This window comes from Falco biarmicus, chromosome 2, assembly GCF_023638135.1.
Source record: "Falco biarmicus isolate bFalBia1 chromosome 2, bFalBia1.pri, whole genome shotgun sequence".
Lineage (NCBI taxonomy): Eukaryota > Metazoa > Chordata > Aves > Falconiformes > Falconidae > Falco > Falco biarmicus.
This window is the reverse complement of record NC_079289.1, coordinates 64,568,996-64,590,472: the sequence shown is the minus strand read 5'-3', so window position 1 is coordinate 64,590,472 and position 21,477 is coordinate 64,568,996. Positions and strand designations below refer to the sequence as shown.

The 21,477-nt window shown below is 42.7% G+C and overlaps 1 protein-coding gene across 1 annotated transcript in view; it reads left to right on the top strand.

The window, feature by feature from the left end:
* Nucleotides 1-3,392, top strand: part of TUBGCP3 (tubulin gamma complex associated protein 3) — a 53,910-nt gene extending 50,518 nt beyond the window's left edge. The window contains exon 22 of the mRNA XM_056328630.1: nt 2,250-3,392. Within this exon, the coding sequence (XP_056184605.1) occupies nt 2,250-2,408 (159 nt within the window). The 3' untranslated portion in view covers nt 2,409-3,392. The remainder of the gene's footprint in view (nt 1-2,249) is intronic.
* The last annotated feature ends 18,085 nt before the right edge of the window (nt 3,393-21,477 follow it).

Genomic DNA, 21,477 nt, shown 5'->3' with positions numbered 1-21,477 from the left:
TAAATATTTTTTTTAAATATGCCTGCCGAGCTTTGATATGTAGAAATCAATTTCAGATATTAAGTAGGTGTAACTTCTGTATGCATGTGTACAGTTTGTGGATCTAGTTCATTTTTTTTTTTGCTTCTCTACTTAAAAGCCTGTATTCACTGTTTCTCAGTAGACAGTAGATTTTGCAACTGTGTGTGTTCCCCTGACAAAGGGGAATAGTCTCTTCATGTAAGTATCCTCCTTCCTCCAGTAGTGAAAGTAATAGCTATCTTCTGGCATAACCTTAAAAATAAATAAATGAATAAAATGCCTTCTGCATTCCAATCTTTCTCACCATCTTTGCAAGTGTTTAGTAGCAAAGACTGCAGAAAGGCTCGTTATTAAGGGCCTAACACTTGATTTTAAGCATGTTGAGATGGGCATTGGGTAAACAGTTTGGACGAACATGCACAGGCTGTCTTTTTGAATGATAATTATTCTGGCTTTGTCTTAATTTGTTGTATCTGATTCTAAAGCTCCCATTCCCCAGAAATATCAGCTGTTAGATTTCAGGGAAAGCATTCCAGAAAGCAATGAAAGTGAGGGACACAGCACTATGTACAACAGCAGCCTTTCAGGATTAGACCCCAGATCAACTGAAAACCAAAACCCTATCCCAACTCATCCTTGACTTTGACACATGAGATATTCCTCATGTAAAGTAGTGTACCTTTAAACTTCTCTTACCACCTTTGGCATGCCTGAGGTTCAGATTTTTTTAGGAATGTTGAGGAGCAGCTGAGGGAACTGGGGTTGTTTAGCCTGGAGAAAAGGAGACTCAGGGGAGACCTTATTGCTCTTTACAACTACCTGAAAGGAGGTTGTAGCAATGTGGTGGTCGGTCTCTTCTCCCAGGTAACAACTGATAGGACAAGAGGAGATGGCCTCAAGTTGCACCAGGGGAGGTTTAGATTGGATATTAGGAAAAACGACTTCACTGAGAGTTGCCAGGCTTTGGAACAGGCTGCCCAGGGAAGTGGTTGAGTCACCATCCCTGGAGGCACTTAAAAGACGTGTAGATGTGGGGCTTAGAGGCAGGGTTTAGTGGTGGACTTTGCACTTGATGATCTTAAAGGTCTTTTGCAGCCTAAATGATTCTGTGACTTAAAGCTGTAGGACCTGCTTGCTTCCATCTTGCTGTTGATATTTCTTCTATCTTTCTTTCTTATTTTAATATCCATAAATATACACTCAGACATCTACTAAATGCATAAATGTGCATTGTTTCCCTAGGTAAATGAACGGGGTTGGAATGGTTTTGCTGGGTTGTTACCCATACCTTGTAAGAGTATAATTGGTTTTTATAGCAGTTATAGTTGTGACTCAGCAGCTGTACAGCATGAGCAGGGCGCATCCCAGTCTTCCTCTCCGGTGGTTTGCATCAATTCTGTTTCTGTATGCCTATAGCTTTGCCAAGCTATAGCTACCCTGAATGAAGTGCTGCACTGTCAAGAGTTCAGTTCACATGGAAGTTTGAAGGAAAACAGAATAGTACACCCAGGTTTTAAAATACTGGTGCCTTTTCTTGAAGGCTGTAGAGATCCTGAGTTTTGATGTGACGACTGCAGTTCTGGGAGGAATTTGCTCCTGGGTCCAAATATTGCAGTTCTCCCTTCCAGAGGAAAATGGAGCCAAATTCTTTCAGCGTAGGCAGTGAATAGATAATCATTTGTGTACTCTATAGGATCGCTACAAGTTGGCAGTGTAGCTTTTGCCTGCATGGACTGTATTCCTGCTGAACCCTACTATGGATTTTTGATGTAGGACTTCCCTGGCCAACTTTGGTCATCCTTGGAAGTAATGGGGTTATCTAGTTATGGGCATGTCTGCATTATTAGTATTTAGTGGAGATCAAGAATGAGCCCTTCAAGTGAGTCTTCCCATCCTCCCAAAGTCCTCTTCTTTCCTGCATGCTGTGGAGCTCCTGCAGTTGCTTGGCTAGGGCCAAATGCAAAGATGAGCTCCAGACGCATGCCTCCCACGTGTCAAGTGCAAAACCACTCCAAGTGCACAGACTGCCTGTTGGGTCTGCAGCACCGACTGCCCTACCAGGCAGATGCTCTGCTGGGGGGGGGGGGGTGTCACTTGCTGCGGTGGGTGTGCCCTTTCCCGGGTTCCTGCCGTCTCCTTGCCATGCCTGGGCAGCACCTGGCATCCCTGTGCAAAACACACCAGTGATGTTGTCTTAGGTGTCTCTTGGGGTTTTCTTTCTCCTTCAGGGAATCGTCCAGCAGTTCTTGGTCCTGCTGACAACCAGTTCTGACGAAAGCCTCCGGTTTCTTAGCTTTAGATTGGACTTCAATGAACATTATAAAGCAAGAGAGCCACGGCTTCGTGTATCGTTGGGCACTAGAGGCAGGCGAAGCTCACATATGTGAAACAACTGCTAAGGACTGCTCCTCGGTATCCAAAGGACGTTGAACCTCTTGTTGGACGGGGCAATCAGTGTTGACATAGTACAACCAAACCGTGTGTGACCGGTGTCTACCATCTCTGCAGGCAACATGTTTTCAGTCATGTGATTGTGTGACACTATATAGCAGAAAGCAAAAAACATAGGGTTTTTTACACTTGACATTTCTAGAATTACCCAACTAAATGGGCTGATTGAACCTCCTCCAATCAACTTCTTAAATCATCCTTTTAAACAAATGCCAATTTTATTTGAAGCTTTCTGAGCTCTCTCCACTGTAACTTATATCTGTGTCAAGGAAATCGCATCTTTTGTTTATAGAAAGCACCACTTCCTTTTTTAACAAGAAGATCAGAAGGTTATTTTTTCTATGTGTACTTGTTCTATTTGAAGAGTGCTTTTGTTAAAGCCAACAGATTAGGACCCAGACCTGATGTCCTTGTTAAGAAGCTATACAGCATTTCATTATGCTGATTTTCAGTGTTGTGATGTGTTTGACTGTGTGAGAAACTTTGTATTGGGAGACATAAATGTTTATTTAATTTTTTTGTTGTTTTCAAAGTTAACAAACAAATAAAAAAATAGTAGGGAAATTCTACAGTTACTGTACAGAATAAAACTATAGAAGCAGAGCAGGAGTGTATCTGTTGCACATAAGATCTAAAAAATGAAGTTAAAGCCTCAGTACTGTGAACGGAAAGTGGCGGTTAAGATTGAATTGAATTAAATGATGTTCAAAATTGGATGTGCAAAAGCAAACAGACTTGGCTTATGTTGACTTCATTCTCTTCCCTTCCCTATTTTTTCATTGTAAATATTTATATATTGCTGTCCAGATGTTGGGGAGAGGGGGATTCTTCTTTTGCAAAGTTGTCATTATATCAGGTCATTTATTATGTTCCACAAGTGCAAGCTTAGAAAAATAAAAACACGATTATCTTTCAAACAAGTGTTTTACTTTTTGTAATTGAAAGATTATGATTTTTTTTCCACAGTGTAAGAAAGGAGAAGCTTCCAGTTAAGAGTGTATTGATTTACATATCCCTACTTGTTACAGGATTTTGGTACTAGTCTTATCTCTACTTGTTGTGTGCAGTTCATTAATTAACAATCACCCTTAGATCAGCCGGGTCTGTGGCCTTTTTTGTCTTTGCCCTTACTTTGCTTGAGCCCCTGGGAAGCAGAGGCACCTGCCAGGCCATGGAGACGAGACTCCTGTGAATCACAACAGAGGTGAACTCTCACGGGGCTGATGGAACAACTTGCAGCCTTGGACTAGTGCATTTGCCCTCCAGACACCAGGATTCCCATTATTGTGGAGGCCTTGGAGTTCTTGCTTTTGTTAAATAAAACATGTAAGGCTTTTAACCCTGTGCCATTAAAGGACCTGCTGGTGCATCTGCCTTCATGAAGGGGTACTTGCAGGCAGCATTTCAGCTGTAAGAATATGTGGACTCTGAAGGCAGTGATACTCTGTGTGCCAAAGGAAAGCTGAAAGATGTTGAGCTTTGAGGCATCACACGGTCGCAAATCACTTGACAGGCAGGAGTACTCTGTGTGGTTGGAGCGTATTCTTGTAAAGTCTGAAAGAACTGCAAAGCTAATGTGATTGTGTTTTGACCAGAAGTGTTGGGGGGGGGGGGGAAATAATTAGCTGCATGGGCACTCTTTTGGCCATTGCCTTGCAAGGCATGTTGCATCATCCCATGTGTCGTTGAGATAATTCACAGGCCAGAGAGGCAGCATCAGTGTCAGAAGCAGAGGGCCAGTTCCGAAGAAAGGTTTACTTCACTGCTAAAATGAACCCAGTAGTACACAGGAAACTTGCAGCAGTGGCCATGCCAGGAACAATCATTTTGATGTGATTCCACAGAAACCAGTCAATCTGGGAAGAGTCCTCACTGCTGCAGGAGTTGTTCTGGCTGCTAGGCTGAGGGGGGTGTTTCACATGCAAGGCACAGAATACCTGGGCAGGTGGGGACCTGCCAGTGTCCTTGGTGCTCCATTGCGGGTGGAGACCAGTCTTTTATCCCCTAACCCAGCAGCTGTCATGTTTTATTTCCATCTACATGGGTTTTGTAGCTTCCAATCCTACAATTAAAACTGTTCCGTTGTGGTGTAACAAGGACAGCTTGAGGAAGCCAGTGACCCTTTTTCAAGTAAGGTGGAAAAATGAAAAATATATACACATAAAAAGATGAATCTTCATGATTTGCTATTAGCCCTATACTGTTAGGGCCAGTTTCTCATCAAAAGAGTGGATTAAAAGTTGAGCAACAAATACATCAAATCTTCCTTTGGGCTTGGAAATAACTGCATTAACAGAATTGTCATAATAAATTACACAAGAGCACCAATGCTTCAAACCAGAGCAGCAAATCACAACTTCATGCATCAATAAATATTTGAAAGGTGAAGCATAGAATAAGCTATCCAGCTCTGCAGGAAAGTGGACAAGAACCGGTTCCTGTCATCTTCAGTTCCTCGGGCAGTGACGTCCATTCTTCTCTCAGCAAATGTTTTGCCTATGCCTGTACCTGAGGAAGAGCCATCACCGCTCTTGGGCCCTCTCCAACTGCTAGGCTGGGGGGAAAGTAACTGGGTGGGGTAACTGGGGTGGAGTACTGGACCAGCTCTGCTGGAAGATCCCCTGGAAGTGGATGGGAGCTAGCAATGTCATCTATAATTTTTATGACAATGTCAGCCATTTTTTCTCCTTTTGCTGATCTATGCTTTGCCTCCACCTGCAGTTAGGTCATCCCTCTTTAGGGCACTGTCAGCATTACCTAGTGCTGCTTCTCTGCAACACAAAGCACAGCTTCTGTAAAAGAATATTCATCAATGTGAAGGAAGAGACTGATTTTATAAAGCACTCTCAACAGAAATGCTAGCAGAGCTGCTCACAGCTAACTGCGCTCCAGGATGCCATCTCTAGTAATGCTCCGTTGCAAGGAGCAGCCAACCAACCAAGAATTCTGGAAAAAACCAACTCCTCGCCTTTTTCTTCAGCAGCAATTTAACCAGGTAACCCAAAGGTGATTTTGGAAGGATAAAGTGTGGGAAAATAGTGAGATAAGCAGATAAAAAGGGCCAGTAGTGTGTAAATAGAGTACTGGTCAGTATGGTTTTCTAGCCTTGCCCTAGCATTGATCAATGCAGGGTGCAGCCTGTCCTGTCTCCTTATTAAATTTCTTTCCTTTTTCCTGGGTGTGTGCAATGGAGATCTGAGTGCAGCAACTGGACTGGGATCACAGGTGGGAGGTGTGCCTGTGGTGCCAGCAGCTGCAGACACTGCAGAGGGAGAGGGTGGGTGTATCTGGAGGTGAGAGGATCCAGAGGTCAGCTGCTGGCTGGCTGGACTGTGTGTGTAAGCCCAGGTACTGGAGAGATCCACGATTGTACTGCCAGCCTCACAGAAGGTGTGTTCAAGGAGTTAGTGATGTTGAACGACGTGTCTGCTTTACTGAGCCTCACACCTGGGGCTTGAGCTGCCTGAACGTCAACATGAGCGACGAGTGTATGGGAGCCTGATGGAGTGCCCCGTGGCAGCCCATCTGCGTGCCAGGGCATGGGAAGAAGGGAGTCCTCCATGGATGGGACCTCCACAGTGCACCGTGATAAAATCCATCCAGGCTCTGTCCAGACCTGCACAAAGGCAGGGTGCCTAGCATCTGAAGGGGTTTAAGTTTTACTTGCTACCCGTATTCCTCTTTTTATCCTATTTATATCCCTAGTTTTATTCTGTTGTATTAAAACAGGTATTTTGTTAAGCCATTTGTTGTCAGGCCTTTCTTACTCTGATCCAGAAAGAACCCTGCACCCTTTCTCTCACTGACATCCTGGTGGAGAACAACACTGCACTTACAAAAAAAAAGTTTTTTATATATATATATATATATATATATATATACACACACACACTAGGTGTTAGTGGATTAGTGGGAAAAATATATATATCTCCCACTAATACGTAATATCTCTATATGTAGAAGAATGGCTGCAGAAGCGTGGCCTTAGAATCTCTGAAGTTTTGCACAATCCAGGCCTGGTATTAGAATAGGCCTGTAATCAGAATTGTACTGAAGTTGCTGTGCTGAAGTTAACAAGAAAGGTAGCCTTGAGCTATTCTTGAATCCTGAGACCAAGTAATTATGTTGTGCCAACAGGCCGTGGCTGTAACAAGCTACAGCTGCTGGGAAAGCAGGTGCAGGGCCAAGAGAGATAGGGACCGGTATGGGAAAATAGGGAGTAACAAACTACAAGGCTAAAGCATAGCAACACAATTAGCTACATGGAAAGAATGCTTATTTTAGTCATGATAATTAGGGGTGTTGAGAACCATGCGCGCTTAGAGACTAATAACCAATTATATTTTTGCTTTACGAATATGCATGTGTATCGATTCTATATAAGTAGTGTTAGAAACTAATAAAGTTGAGCAAGATGCGTAACTCATATTGAGCGTCTTCTTGACTCCAGCGAACCCTTCTTCCAACATCTATATCTCCCACTAATGGACCTCCATCCAGCTCAGCCAGAGAGGGGAGCAGGATGAGGCCGTTGGTGCTGCCTGTGTTCATGTGAGTGCTGTGTGTGTCTGTCGGGGTTGATCTGCGCGGCCAGCCACATATACATGCATACATACATACATACATGCTGCGTATGTGTTCTCTGTGTGCATGTCCCTATGGGGGATGCATCCTGAGCCTTGCTACTGGTTGGACCCAGGCCCGTGGAGCTGTGGCAGCCTTGCCTCTGTCAGGCTGCTGGATTCAGGAATTCCTAACAGAAGTGAGAGAGAAATGTTCTTACGTTTCATTTGTGCCTGGAGACCAATACTGAGTTCTATATAACTGTGCATACTTGGTGTGATGGTTGACAGCACCCTCCTGCTGCGGCTGCAAGAGCCGCTTACCTTGCGGTGGGCAGCAGCAGCACGTCTAAAGAGAAACACAGGAGTTTTACCTTTTATTTTTTAACACTGAACTGCTTACCTGCTACAAACAAATGTTCAAGATAATAGTTCTTAAGAACACCTCTACTATGCAAGGCTATTCTTCGTTTTGTGAGGTGTGTAATGCAGGCTTCTGGCTGGTGATTTCAATGTTTTGTGGTTGGAGCTACAGTGTCTGAACATAGAGAGGGCTGGGGGCCCAGGCAGCACACTGATGGGTTTGGTTGTTGCTGGGGGATGTTTATGCTAAGACTCTTCACTTTCTTGGACCCTGCCAGCGAGAGGGCTGGAGGGGCATGGGACATTGGGAGGGGACACAGCCAGGACAGCTGACCTGAACTAGCCAGGAAGGTTTTTTTCTCTTATCTTGTTCTAATTATTAAATTGTTCTTATCTGAACCCTCGAGTTTTACATTTACTAATCGAGGCTGCTTCATTGCCCTTCAATCTTTTTCCACAAATTGCCAAGAGAGAGGAAAAGAACACAGTCTTCTTTGCTTTCTAACAAGGCACTGCATTCACTCCTTAAAAGAGGGTTTTTTTTCTGAGTTTTACCTCTTGTCTTGTTTCTAATGAACAGTTCTGAAGGGTGTAAAGAAACAGAGGGAAATTACAGACGGGCTTACAACAGCAACTAAAAAGGTAAATGAGAACTTTCCTTTAACAACCTGGCGTGTAAAAGTAAGAATTAGAGCATATTATAATGGGCAGAAAATGAAGAAAACAAAATTATCTAGAAAACAAGCAACTGAACCATCAGGTAGAGTAAAATTGTACTGTTTAGAAGAAAACAGAAAGCATAAAGAAAACAAAATGTGGGGTGAAAATGATATTTGATAAATGAGAAAAGCAGGACAGTTCCCACTTACTGTGGCTTTGTTAACACAACTAACATTAAAGACAAAAACAGAATATGTTTTTGACAGCTGTGATCCAGATTATTAAAACATCCTTAAATAAACTGAAATATTTCATTTATTCTGTAAAAGAGACTAATGCAGTATAAGTGTGTACATATATATGTGAGTACACAATACATACATGTAATTAATAGAAGTGCTAGTAGACCAATAGGAAAATACTTACTATGTCGTTTTATTTGCTAAGGAAAAAGATATGATACAGATTTCTCAGCTACAACAGAATGGATGAGCCAAAACTGTTTTTCTCCAAAGTGCCAGATAGGGCATTAGACAGAAAATTGGTTTCATAAGCACTGCAGACAACACAAGCGCTGTGCTTCTGCAAAACCATTTGCAACTTAGCTGCAAGAACAATTGGAGATCAGTGTTTCCCAAAACAACTAAGAGGAAATGTGGAAACTTTACTTCCTAAACCTCTTATGGTTCTTGCTTTCAAAGATGATGGAGAAATGAACAAGATGAATACATTCTGAAAATGTCATGTCACAACTTTCCTTTCACCTTTGTTTCCCCCCCTGCAGCAGCCTCATTTCTCCCTTTCAAACATCTAGGGGAGTTCTGGGATCCTTGATACAATTAGGAAGGAGAGTTTGAAGAATCTTATAAATGCACTTCTTGACAGATGAAGTTAGCCGAGAGTTGCAGGAAAGGTGGATCCTTTAGAAAGCCTTAAATGAACAAATAACCATAACTTCAGCATTACACAAACACTCCCTCTGAATTTCCCAGAAAACCCTCCTAATAGCATTCAGACACTGAAGAGCTGTGTACTGAGGTTGCCTTTGTACTTCAGCATCATATGGTACAGCCTTTACAAGCAATATACTCCAGGGCTTTCGTATTTCCGTCACCCAGGTTACTTCATTGCTGGCAGGAGCAATTAGTGGATTAGAGATACTATATAAGCCCCTGTGGACAAAAGAAACATAAACTTTTCCCAAAAGTCTTTAGGGGACACCAAGGAAAGAGGCAAAAGTAGTTTTGGCATTGTGAAGAGGCACCTTTACTGGTAAGATGTCCCAACTTCTAGGAGAAAAGCAGCAAAGCAGCTGTGAGAGGTGGAGCAGAAGAGGAACGGTACCTGTCAGATTCAGACTCATTCTACCGTTAGAACATGTGCACAGGTTCCAACATTTCACGGGCAAAAAGTTTTGGAAATTAAAACAAACCAAAGCTCCCGCAAATCAAAAGAGCAAAACAGACATTAGTAACAGAATAGGAAAGAATTACAAAAAGCGTAATTGGATGTTAGCCAGGAAGAATAAAAAAAGGAACAAATGTTACCGTTTCCTTAATTAAGACTGTTAAAGGGCAATACTGTGAATGACTCAGAAAAAACAGCTGCATAGAAGTTTACAGGAGCTTATGACTTAAACTATAGGGTTTCTTAATGGGCAATTATATAATTATAGGCTTATTTTAAGGCTTGACCTTTCTCCATTATAAATAAAGAACTCCTCAAGAGCACCTTATAAAGGCGTAGGTAGGAACCAAACAAGATCAAATCTTCAAGTTCATCCTGGCAAGCTGATTTGGATGCACGTTGCTATTTCCAGCAGTCACCGGGACACGCTAAGAGACTTCAACGCCTCACCAGCAGAGTGAACTGTATCAAGATCAGAAATAATGGAAATCCTGCTGATCCCACCCCTTGCCAGGGCCAGCGATGCTGCTGGCGCAGCATCCCACACCTCACAGACATGGTCCCTCCATGTCCCTGGTCAGACCCATCTCTTGTAGCAGCTTGCAGAGCACCAGCCGAAGTCTGCATAAACCTCCCCACATTTCTTCGACCCGCTGGCCTGCGCCCTGGTACATGGACACAGAGCAGAAGCAATTTGCTGTTCAAACTCCATGGCTGAAATTCCTGAAACAGCCTTTAGAGGACAGCGGAGAATTGCAAATGACACATCTTCAGCTGTGGCCTAGTAGTACAGGTTCCTTTGGGGTTTTTACGTGAATTCTGAGTTATGATTCAAAGTGCAGACAAAGTGTAACTTCTATGATAATGTGTCTTGTTTGTGTGGTATGGATTTCTGAGGGTGGGGATGGTAGCAGCTGTGTGTTCTTGGTTATATTGTAGCCTTCTCTATCATTCCGCCTGGCTAAGCTACAGCCTTGCTGAACAAACTGCTGCATTCTCAAAGGGAGCTCAGTGCTTTGTGGTCAGGTCTAATGGAAAAGGGAACAGCATTCCCAGAAGAAAAATACAGGTGACCTTTGCTAGAGGCTGTGGTGATCCTGAACTTCGACATGGGTGCTTTAAATCCGTAAGAAATTTGCCATTTGGGTCCAAATATTGTGCTTCCCTCTCCCTGGGAAAAGTTGGGCTAAATTTTTAAACAGCTGTTAGCAATGATTAGACTGTAGTTGGATTTTTCTCTAAATTGATAGAAGCTGGCTGGGTCAGCAGCACCGACTGCCCTATGGGGCAGATGCCCTGCTGTGCAGGGGTGCCACTTGCTGCTGTGGGTGTGCCCTATGCCAAATACCTGCTGCTGAAGCAAGCAGTGGTCTAGTGCTGGCCTGGCCCACATTGTAAATGCAAGGTGGAAACAAGGTGAGGTCTCCTGTTTGCATGGGTTACGTCCTGGATGGTGTCACGGCCGTGGTGGAGCTGTCCTGGGAGGGCTGGAACAGTGGTACAGGGGCATCTCCCCTGCAGCGTGGGAACCTTCAGGCAGATGGAGGGTGCCAGCAGGGCACGGGGAGGGGGGGCAGGTGTAAAAGATGGAGCTGTTTGCACTGGAGCATCTGAAGATGGTGGACATTTGAAGATAAGATGAATCTCTGGGGTTTTGCAGAAAGAATGAATCCAGCAGAACTGGTTTGTTAACAACTGGGTATAAATGCTTGTGCTTGCCCTTTCCCAGATTCCCACCGTCTCCTTGCCATGCCTGGGCAGCACCTGGCATCCCTGTGCAAAACACACCAGTGATGTTGTCTTAGGTGTCTCTTGGGGTTTTCTTTCTCCTTCAGGGAATCGTCCAGCAGTTCTTGGTCCTGCTGACAACCAGTTCTGACGAAAGCCTCCGGTTTCTTAGCTTTAGATTGGACTTCAATGAACATTATAAAGCAAGAGAGCCACGGCTTCGTGTATCGTTGGGCACTAGAGGCAGGCGAAGCTCACATATGTGAAACAACTGCTAAGGACTGCTCCTCGGTATCCAAAGGACGTTGAACCTCTTGTTGGACGGGGCAATCAGTGTTGACATAGTACAACCAAACCGTGTGTGACCGGTGTCTACCATCTCTGCAGGCAACATGTTTTCAGTCATGTGATTGTGTGACACTATATAGCAGAAAGCAAAAAACATAGGGTTTTTTACACTTGACATTTCTAGAATTACCCAACTAAATGGGCTGACTGAACCTCTTCCAATCAACTTCTTAAATCATTCTTAATGAATGCAATATTTAATTTGGAGTGTTCTGAGCCCTCTCCACTGTAAGTTGGATCTGTGTCCTGGAAATCATGTGTTCTTTTGTTTAAGAAACTAACCTTTCCTTTTTTAACAAGCAAATATGATTCTTTTTCTATATATACTTTCTCTATTTAAAATCACTTTGGTTAAAGCCAAGAGTTTTGGACTCAGACCTAATGTTCTTGTTAAGAAGCTATATAAAGCATGTAATTATGCTGATTTTCAATACCATGATGTATTTATGCCGAACTTACATACTTTAAATTTTTTACTGTGTTTGTTTTCAAGGTTAATATTACAAATAAAAGTAATTTGGTAAGGAAATTCTACAGTTACTGTACAGGAGCACACTTGTAGACGAAGAGCAGGAGTGACCTCATTCTGTATGAAATATCCTAAGAACTGAAATTAAAATCTCAACACTGTCAAAGAGAAATGTTGTTTATTTTCAGAATCTGATGTGTTAGAAAGAAAATGGCTTGGGTATTCAAGACTACTTTATTTCTGTTTCCTTGCCTATTTTTCTTTTGCAAATATTTATATATTTCTTTCCTGATATTGGGGGAGGACATCTCTATTTTTGTTTGCAAGAATGTCATTATATCAGGTGATTGAAGTATCCATATATTATGTTCCACAAGTACAAACTTAGAAAAAGAAAAACACAGTTATCTTTCAAACACTTGTTTTGCCTTTTGCAATTGAAAAACATTCATTTTTGAGCAGGGTAAGCAAGGAGAAGCCTCCAATTTGGAGTGCAATTTGTTTACAGATCTCTATAGCAAACAAACCCATTACAAGGCTTTGGTACTAGTATTAACTATACTTATGTTGTATTGCTGTGTGCCATTCATTAATTAGCAATTACCCTCAGATCAGCTGGGTCTGTGGCCTTTTTTGCCTTTGCCCTTACTTTGCTCGAGCCCCTGGGAAACAGAGACACCTGCCAGGTCATGCAGGTGAGGCTCCTGTGAGTCACAACGGAGGTGAACTCTCGTGAGGATGATGCTTCAAACCCACAGGTCCAGACTAAGAGGTTCTCCCTCTGGACATCCAGACACTGCTGGTGGTGGAAGCAGTGCTCCCCAGTAGGTTATCCTGCAGGATGACCTGCCTTTCCCAGGATGGGTGGACACAGTTTTCAGTTGCACTGTGTGGTGTGAGAGGGATGGAGCTGCAGAGAAGAGCTAAAGTTCAGGTGGGGAGTCCTGGGAATGGGAGTGGCACAGAGCAAGGGAGGTGGAAATTCAGCCATGATGTCATTTTTTTCCTGGACAATTAGACCTATCACTCTCAAGAGGAAGCCTTTTAAATCAAAATGGGCAGATTAACTTCTTAGCAGGCTGCCAATCCCTTGAAATAAATCCGCTGACCAAGACTTTGCAGATTCTGTAGTCGAGGTATGGACACAGTTTTGCCCCCTCTGAGCTCCAATATAACATACCCTGTATTTTTCACTGGAAGGATCTGGGTGATAGGACCTGCAATTTACACTGCCACTCTGTTTGATTTGTCTCTCATTTTGCTGTCTCACAGATAAGAGTAATCTCAGCATTGAGTCGTTGATTTAGGCCAGGCAGGAGCACCTCCCTGATGATGCAAAGGTCTGGCATAGTATAAACTTAAGCTAAATTGGTATTAGGCTTCTGAAGCAGTCAGAGGTCAATCTCTAAAGCTAAGTAAGCAGTTTTACTACCAGTAAAGAAGCCTGCCCTACACCATCAGCTTCTTTCCCACCTGCATTACAGGGTGGCTGAGCTCTGTCCTGGTAAGCTGTTCTGAGATTCTGATCTTTGCTTGGAAACAGTTATTTTTAACAAGATAAAATGCAAATCTCCAAGTTCTGCAACAGAAACATTCATTATGGCAAAGCATTTGACTAAACTAATTGTCACCTATGTAGAGGATGGAGACCTGTAACACCAAACTGTCATGTCTTTCAGCGTCACTTGCAGGTCGTGTGCTTGTTTAATGAAGAGAGTTTGTCTCGTCTTTTGTCCTTCTCCCTTTCCTCTCTTTTGCCCCCTCTTCACTCCACTAAGCTAGCTTCAACTGAATTTTTGCACGTCTGCCCTCCTGAAGCTGTACGTCCCTCTGCTTTTCCCCCACTCCTTGGAGATCTGCAATGAGCTCCTGGGACTTGCCTGGTGCCTCCCCAAGCCTTTTAGCTGAGACCTGGGGATGGACTTCAGAAAGACTTGTTTCACCTTCTCTTCTGGGATCTGTTTTTGTTCCTTTTAGCTGTAGTTAGAGCTATGTTTCTCCTTTAAACCAGACATCAGACTTTTTGCCTCCTTCTCACTATTCCCTCCCAACTAACTAAACTCTGCATTTCTGTTAAGTTGTTTTAGCAACTCTTGGTTCACCAATTAGTTATAAGTTCAGACATGTTTTAGGAATAAGTCTTTCACTTCTGCGAAATAAAACATGTAAAGTTTTTATTTCTGTTCCACTTAAGGGACCTGCCAATGTAGCTTTGTAGGAGCAGTTCCAGGCAGCATTTCAGCCAAAAAAGCACTTGGTCCATGGGGCAAATGTTGTTTTCTGTGCAAAGGAAAAGCTGAAGGATTCAGAGGATTCTGGTTTAAAGTATTGTCAAATTAAGTTGCCTCTGGAAAGCCAAATGCATTGTCTGGCAAACATTGTAAAGGGTTTGTGAGAGGCTCAGTCTCCAGGATAGGCACCTTCTGTCTGTCACCATTACCGTAACTGTATTGCCACTAAAGCTCTGACCATTTGTAAAAACTCAATATTATTTTACAGTATGTTTAAATAATTTAATGGTCTCTGTATGTACTACTATAACTGTTCTAGAAATGTCTCTAGAGCCCCAAATATTTATTCTCTGCCAACTGATACCATATAGACAATGCTTTGCAACAAGTTCTATGTTAGTGGACACAAATACCCAGACAGAAATCACTGCAGCCACCAAGAATGTGCTCCAGTTTAGCCAGACATATTTATTCTAGAGAAGAAAAAGGAGATTAGGTTAGGTTCTTTCTCTCTGCTACTTAAGATGCTCTTAATATACAGTTAGTTCTAATATCAGCAAGTACCCATTAGAAAAGCTTTTTTTTTTCATTAGTGTGATTATAAAAAAAAAAAAAGCTGACTTTCAGCACTCGTAGGACCAAGCCACAGTCACAGCAGGTAAAATTACAGATGCTAAGCTCTCATGGTACAAAATGACTAGTACTAAAATGATCGTGTGAGGTTACAACTTCTCCACTGCTGTAAGCAGGCACTGTGGTTCTTGTAAGTTTTCGTTTCTGAACAGTGGCTGTAGATAGCAGGTATATGCAAAAGCTGCTTATGGTTTTGGGGTACAGTGGAATTGCAGAAGTTCTGGTCTTCTCATAATTTGCTTTTGATGCTGAGTTAGTGTAGGATGTCTTGTGAGCAGGCTGCTCTTCTGAAGCTGCTGAGTCCATACCATTGCCCTAGGATTCTTCTGCTGGCAGTTACAGACAGTTGGCTGCAGTTATTGTTGAGATTTGCATTTTGTATGGCAACCACATCCTCTTTTTGCTTGTGTTCTTGAGCTTTGTTCGTGTTCTTCTGCTTTTGATTCTTTTCTTTTACAGGCAGAGTCAGTAATAGTTAATATTTGTCCTCTGCTCTGTAACATAAAAATGTTACAGAAAAGGACACTGTTATGAATTAAGAGGCCAATTTTAAAAAAAAAGGTCTCATCACAGTTTTGCTAACTGCTAACATTGCACTCGAGTTCGGTGGTGAGACTATAACTGTAAACACTTAATTGCTAGTATCAACCTAATGAAGAATCATGGGCAGGGAATCAACTGACTGTTTCTCCATCACTGAAGTAACTTCTGAAGTCAATGCTGTCCCAACCAATATGAAACCAGAGACTGGCACAGAGACTATTATATGGTGGTTTCATATATCTTTATGATCTGCAGCCTTTGTGTTCCTCCTGTCTGGAGGGAATCATGCGATCCATATGTTAGAGGAGGGGATCCTGCATTGCTGAAAATCTCGCATAATGTTTGATGTTCTTGTGTAATCTTGTATAATCTGTCTCAACATTGACAGAAAATGTGCTTTTTCACTTTGTTAGTGTCTCTGAATGAGTAAAAATCCTGGAACAGCAACATTTTCTTGATTTCAGTAGCAACAAAGGGAACTTCCAAGTCATTGCAAATTAACATGCTGTGGAGCTTCTCTGTAGACTGTCTCTAGAACCGCTTTTATGGCTATGGCAGTTCTGACTGTTTTAATGATCTGATTCAGTGAGGTGCAGCCACATTTGCTCTTGTCCTTACAGCCTACCCATGCCATTCCAGAGAGGGTCAAACAGAAGGGAAGCCATGGCTGTCTTCCAACATAACTCCTTCCCGTGTCAGGTGCTGAAAGCTTTCTTACTAAACAGTGTGGAACTGGGGCCTTCCAAAAGCACTGGAGAGCTGTAACTTCAACATTCAAAGGATACTTGGCAAGCTTTGTAGCAATTTAATTTTCTGTTGTATTTAATGGGTTTTTTTACCTCTGCACATGCAGTCTGGGCTCTAGAGCACAGGCCTGGGCTGAAAAGCCGCTCCCCCAAAGGGGACCTTACCATCTCGATTGGGAGGCTCCAGGAGGAAAGACCTCGACAGAGCTTGCCAGTGCAACCCACCCTATTGCTACTGCCATGTTAAAGGATCTTCTTCCATCAGTGGACTCAGAACTCAAGGAGCAACTGGATGACTCTCTTAGTCATATGGTTTAGTTTTAAGTAGTCCTGAGAGGAGCAGGGAGTTGGACTCAATGATCCTTGTAGGTGCCTATCGACTTAAGGTATCCTATGAGCTTGATGCTCCAGAGCAGTGAATGCTGTTTCTTCCCACTGCTCCCACTGGAAGATCCATCTGCCACTGAATTACTTTAATGGTTACACGTCATTGCTGTTAAAAGAAATTTTTCCATGAGCAGCTTACATATATGTGTTTCTAGGTCAACATGAGCCTGAAGGATAAGATTCTCTTCTTCCCTCCTTGTGTTCACACAGGACCACATAAAACCATGATTATCCTTGGCCTGCATTTGGCCCTTAAAGCATTTTTGGACTTTTTGAAAAAAGAAAATATCTTTTTTTTTCCTACCTAGTTTGGTACAACTTCCATTTCTCCAACACAGAACTACCCTTCCTTTGCAAATCCAGAGACTACAGTAACAAGTTCCCTCCTTTCGATGTTCATGTTAATTCATTCTTCTTTTCATATCTCTTTCCTGCTTTCTTGTTCCTTTCTATGCTACCTGTTATTTTGGTATTGCCCTCTTTCTCCTTTTCAACACTTTTTAAAAGCAAAAGAAGTGAGAGGCCTTATAGCACTCCTTTTCTTGGGTTGACTAATCACTGTCCTTAAGAGTTTGCTACAACAGTGTGGATATCTAATTCAAGTGCCTGGAACACCTCCTCCTCCTTCTGACCCTGGTGTTTGCACTGCTGTTTCCCACCTTTTTTTTTTTATTCCTTTGCCTGTTCAGTGGTTTTTGCCCTTTCTTAAACATATTGTCACTGAGGCGCCACCAGCCTCACTGATGGGCTCAGCTGTGGCCACTGGTGGGTCCACTAGAACTGGCTGGAAATGGCTGTGTCCAGCGTGGGGCAGCCCCCTCACAGAGGCCACCCCTGCATCCTCCCTACTGCCGGTCCCTTGCCATTTATACTTAACACACCATACTCCTTTGGCATCCAAAAATCAGCTTCATAATGGATCTTTATGGGTAAAAAATGGAGTATAAATGAAGATATATCAATGTAGTAGAGGGAGACTTCTGGGATAAGCAGTATTTCCACTGGGCTCCTCCTCCCTCTGTCCACCAGATACTGTTCCTGCCCATCTCTCTGTAGTCTACTACCTACAAACTAAAAACTGTAGGCTTCCCACTGAAGATGTGCTGCATGAGGGAATCATGTATCATATGCTTTTACTGTGTTGTTGTTGTTGTTATTATTATTATAAGAGCATTACTGCATTTAACTTTCTTTGTTCTGTAGAATCCATTTCAGCTGAAAAACACTGCTCAGCTAGACCCATTAGTGAGCTTTAATTTGTAAAGTGGTTTTTTAGGGTCTGTTTGATGAATTCTCAAAACAAATTTGCACAGCTGGATTTCAAAATTAATGCAGCACATAGACCACTGGCTTTGTGCAGTGTCTCATTCTCAGTTCTCACATCTTGCCTTACTGGAGTTTTTCCTTGTATTCTAAATGATTCAATAACAACAATAAAATCTGCCCTGCTATTTCTGTGCTGAGGTCACATAGCAATAGAAAAAATGTTTGTTGTCCTTCAGCTGAAAGAAACCCAAGTATAATCCCCAAAGCAAGGGTTCAAAACCAGCATGAGGATAGCTGTATTTTACTAAATTAAGAAACACAGGACCACAAGGACAGAATGATACCCCTCTTGTATTGGGTAAGACTCAGTTTAACTACACAGCTCAAATTTGCACAGAGATGCAAACTGAAGTTCACAGCTCCATTTGATAGTCTACATACTAGTATGCAAGCAGTCTTCACTAGATGACCTTGGGAGATACTTTGCCTGGTGAAGTGTGAGAAATATTTCAAGCTGAAAGACCTTGGAAACAGAAGATGTCCCTGGAGCCTTCTCTACCCTGGCCTGAATAACCACAACACTCTCAGCCTGTCTTCACAGGAGGGGTGCTCCAGCCCTCTGATAATTTTTGTGGCCATGTCTTTCCTGTGCTGAGGACCCCAAGGCTGGTTTCAGCACTCCAGATGGGGTGTCACCAGAGTGGAGTAGAGGGGCAGAACCACCTCCTTCGACCTGTTGGCCATGCTCCTTTTGATGCAGCCAGGATACATTTGGCCTTATGGGCTGAAAGCACACATTGTTGGCTCACATCCAGCTTTTAATCTACAGGTACCCCCCAAGTCCTTCTTGGCAGGGCTGTTCTCAATCCCTTCGTCCTGCACCCTGTGTTAATACCAGGGGTTGCCTCAACCCACTTGCCGGACCTTGCACTTGGCCTTGTTGAACCTCATGAGGTTCACATGGGCTCACTTCTTGAGCTTGTACAGGTGCCTCTGGATGGTTTTGCCTTTATAACTTCATAATTTGCTCTCTGAATGTCTTAAGAGAACATTTTAAGTCAAATCTCACCTGAATAAAATATTTTAAAGTAGATTTTTATTCTTTCAAATGTATAGCTTTTTAATACTTTACTGTGGAATTGACCCAAGACAAATAAGTACAGAAATTATTCCCAATGTAAATTTACCTTAGTAAATTGTACAACATTTAACATGTCTTTGCAACACTGAAACTGAGAAGTCTGCATCTTCACATAGTATTGTATTGAGGAAATGTTAGAATACCTATGAATAATTTGATGGTCCTGGAATCTTGTACTGGTTTCCTTAGTTACAGAAACAGCATAAGTAAGTCTGCAAGCGTGGACACTGACAGCAGCAGAGACGTGTGTGGTATATCAAGGGTCTCTTGTACATCAGGAAGACCCCTGTGACAGAGAAGCAAATCCTAAAATAACTTACTTAAGGAAACCGCAAGGACATGCGGAAGTTATTACCAGTGAAAATGCCTGCAATAGAGTGGCAAGATGGCAGAAAACTCCCTGTAAATAATTCTGAAGTGGGTATTTGGGAGTGTAAGCAAAACATACCCTTGTGGTAAGAAATGGGTATGTGCATGAGGTCAAAAAGTAAGAACTACAAAGGTCTGACATCTGACGTTGCATGTCTGCTATACATACAGGAGCTATACAATAGCTCTCTCTATATACACACACACACATATATATGTATATATACACACATAGCGCCATAGGGCCACATGGTACCATCTACTTTGCCAGCAACAGAGAGTGTGGGAAGCAACACACCCAGCTGAAAGAGAAGCCAGGATGCCAAGACATGGGTGACCTTGCTGTTCAACATCACACAGGACAAATAATTTGCACAGCTTCTGCTCTGTGTAGGGTCAGAATTACTGTGACCGGCCAGTACTGTCTCACTGACCAGAACATCCTGAGTTTGTGGGATAATTGCATTGTTTTATGTTATATTATGATTATTGTCACTTAATGAGTGATGACTTCTTCAGTCTTCACAGCATTTTATGCACATGTGCCCATTTTGGTTAATTTTCCCCGACAGGAATGAAAAAAGAATCTCTGCCGTCAGCACCTCTGTGGTTACTGGGTGCGCATAGCCTGGTTCTTAAGTAATGCTGCACTTTTTCAGGGGATGCTGTGAGGTGGTTTCCAACTTCAAGAGAGTATGTCCTTTAAGTCACCTAAGATGGTATTTGCAGCGGCTGTTCAATTGCCTAACAGATTTTTTACATGGCTTACACACTACTTTGCCATTATTGTGGTAGAAACCATGGAAATTATGGAAAAGTTGGGGTTGGGAGAGAGTTCTATAGATCATCTACTCCAACCTTCTGCTGATATTTGGGTCTTCCAGGACCCTGACAAGACACATCTTCAATAGTTCTAGTGAGGGAGAGTCTACTGTGTATCTGGCCAACCTACTTCAATGTTTATTTGTTCTCACAGCAAAGGCTTTTTTTCTTGTATCCAGACAGCATTTCTCCTGAAGTAACTTGTGTCCATTGCCTTTCACCCTGGTACCATGCATCCTTGTGAAAAGAGCACCTCTGCCTCCTCTCTAACTCTGTTTTAGGTATTGGGAGACGGTTATTAGATCTCTCCTGAGCTTTCTCTTCTCAAGGCTGAGAAAACTCAGTTCTTTCAACCTTTCTTCTTATCATGTTCTTCAGACTTCTAATCATCTTTCTGGCTGTCCATTAGATCCTCCTCAGTTCTTCAATGTTGTCCTTGAACTTGGGGGGACCAAAACTGGACACGATATTCCAGGTACCAATAGCAGTGAAATAATCAAGGTCCTGGAACTGCTGACTGTGTGCTTGTAGACACAGCCCAGGAGGATCTTTGCCACCTTTGCTGCCAGGGCATGCTGCTGGCTCACGTTCAGCTTGCTTTCCCCCAGGTCATTTCAGAATACCTGCTTTCCAGGCAGTCAAACCCTCAGCTGTACTGCTGCTTGGTATTATTCTGTCAGGTGCAGGGCTTTATATTTATTGTCCTTACATCTCATGCAACTCTTGTTGGCCCAATCTTCCAGCCAGCTGAGGTCTATCTGTGTGGTGGCTTTTTCCCAGTTTGGTGTCGTCTGCAGCCTTGGCAAGGGTGCATTTAAATATGTTCATCCATATTGTTTGTAAAACTTTGGATAGTGTTGAACCCAGTATTGACTCCTGAGGGACTCCACTTGTAAGTGGCTGCCAGTTTGACTTTGAACCGTTAAACACCAGTTTTCATCACAGCGGTTCAGACAGTTTTCCATCCATCTTCTGGTCCATCTGTCTAGTTCATAACTTTCCAGCTTGTCAACAAGAACATTCTGGGAGATGCTGTCAAACGCCTTACTAAAATCAAGGTAGTATTCTCCACAGCTCTCCCCTCATTTACCAAGCAAGTTGTTTCATCATAGAAGGCTATCATTGACTGTGTGGCTTTTCTCAGTCATCTTCTTGTTCTTTGTTTGCCTGGAAATACCTTCCATGAGGGCTCAATCCACAGTTTTCCCAGGGAAAGAAGTGAGCCTGACTGGTGTGTAGTTTCCCAGATCTTCCTCTTTGCCCTTCTGTAGATGAACATAATATTAGCCCTTTCCTACTTGTCTGGGACTCCTTGACCTGCATGGTCTTT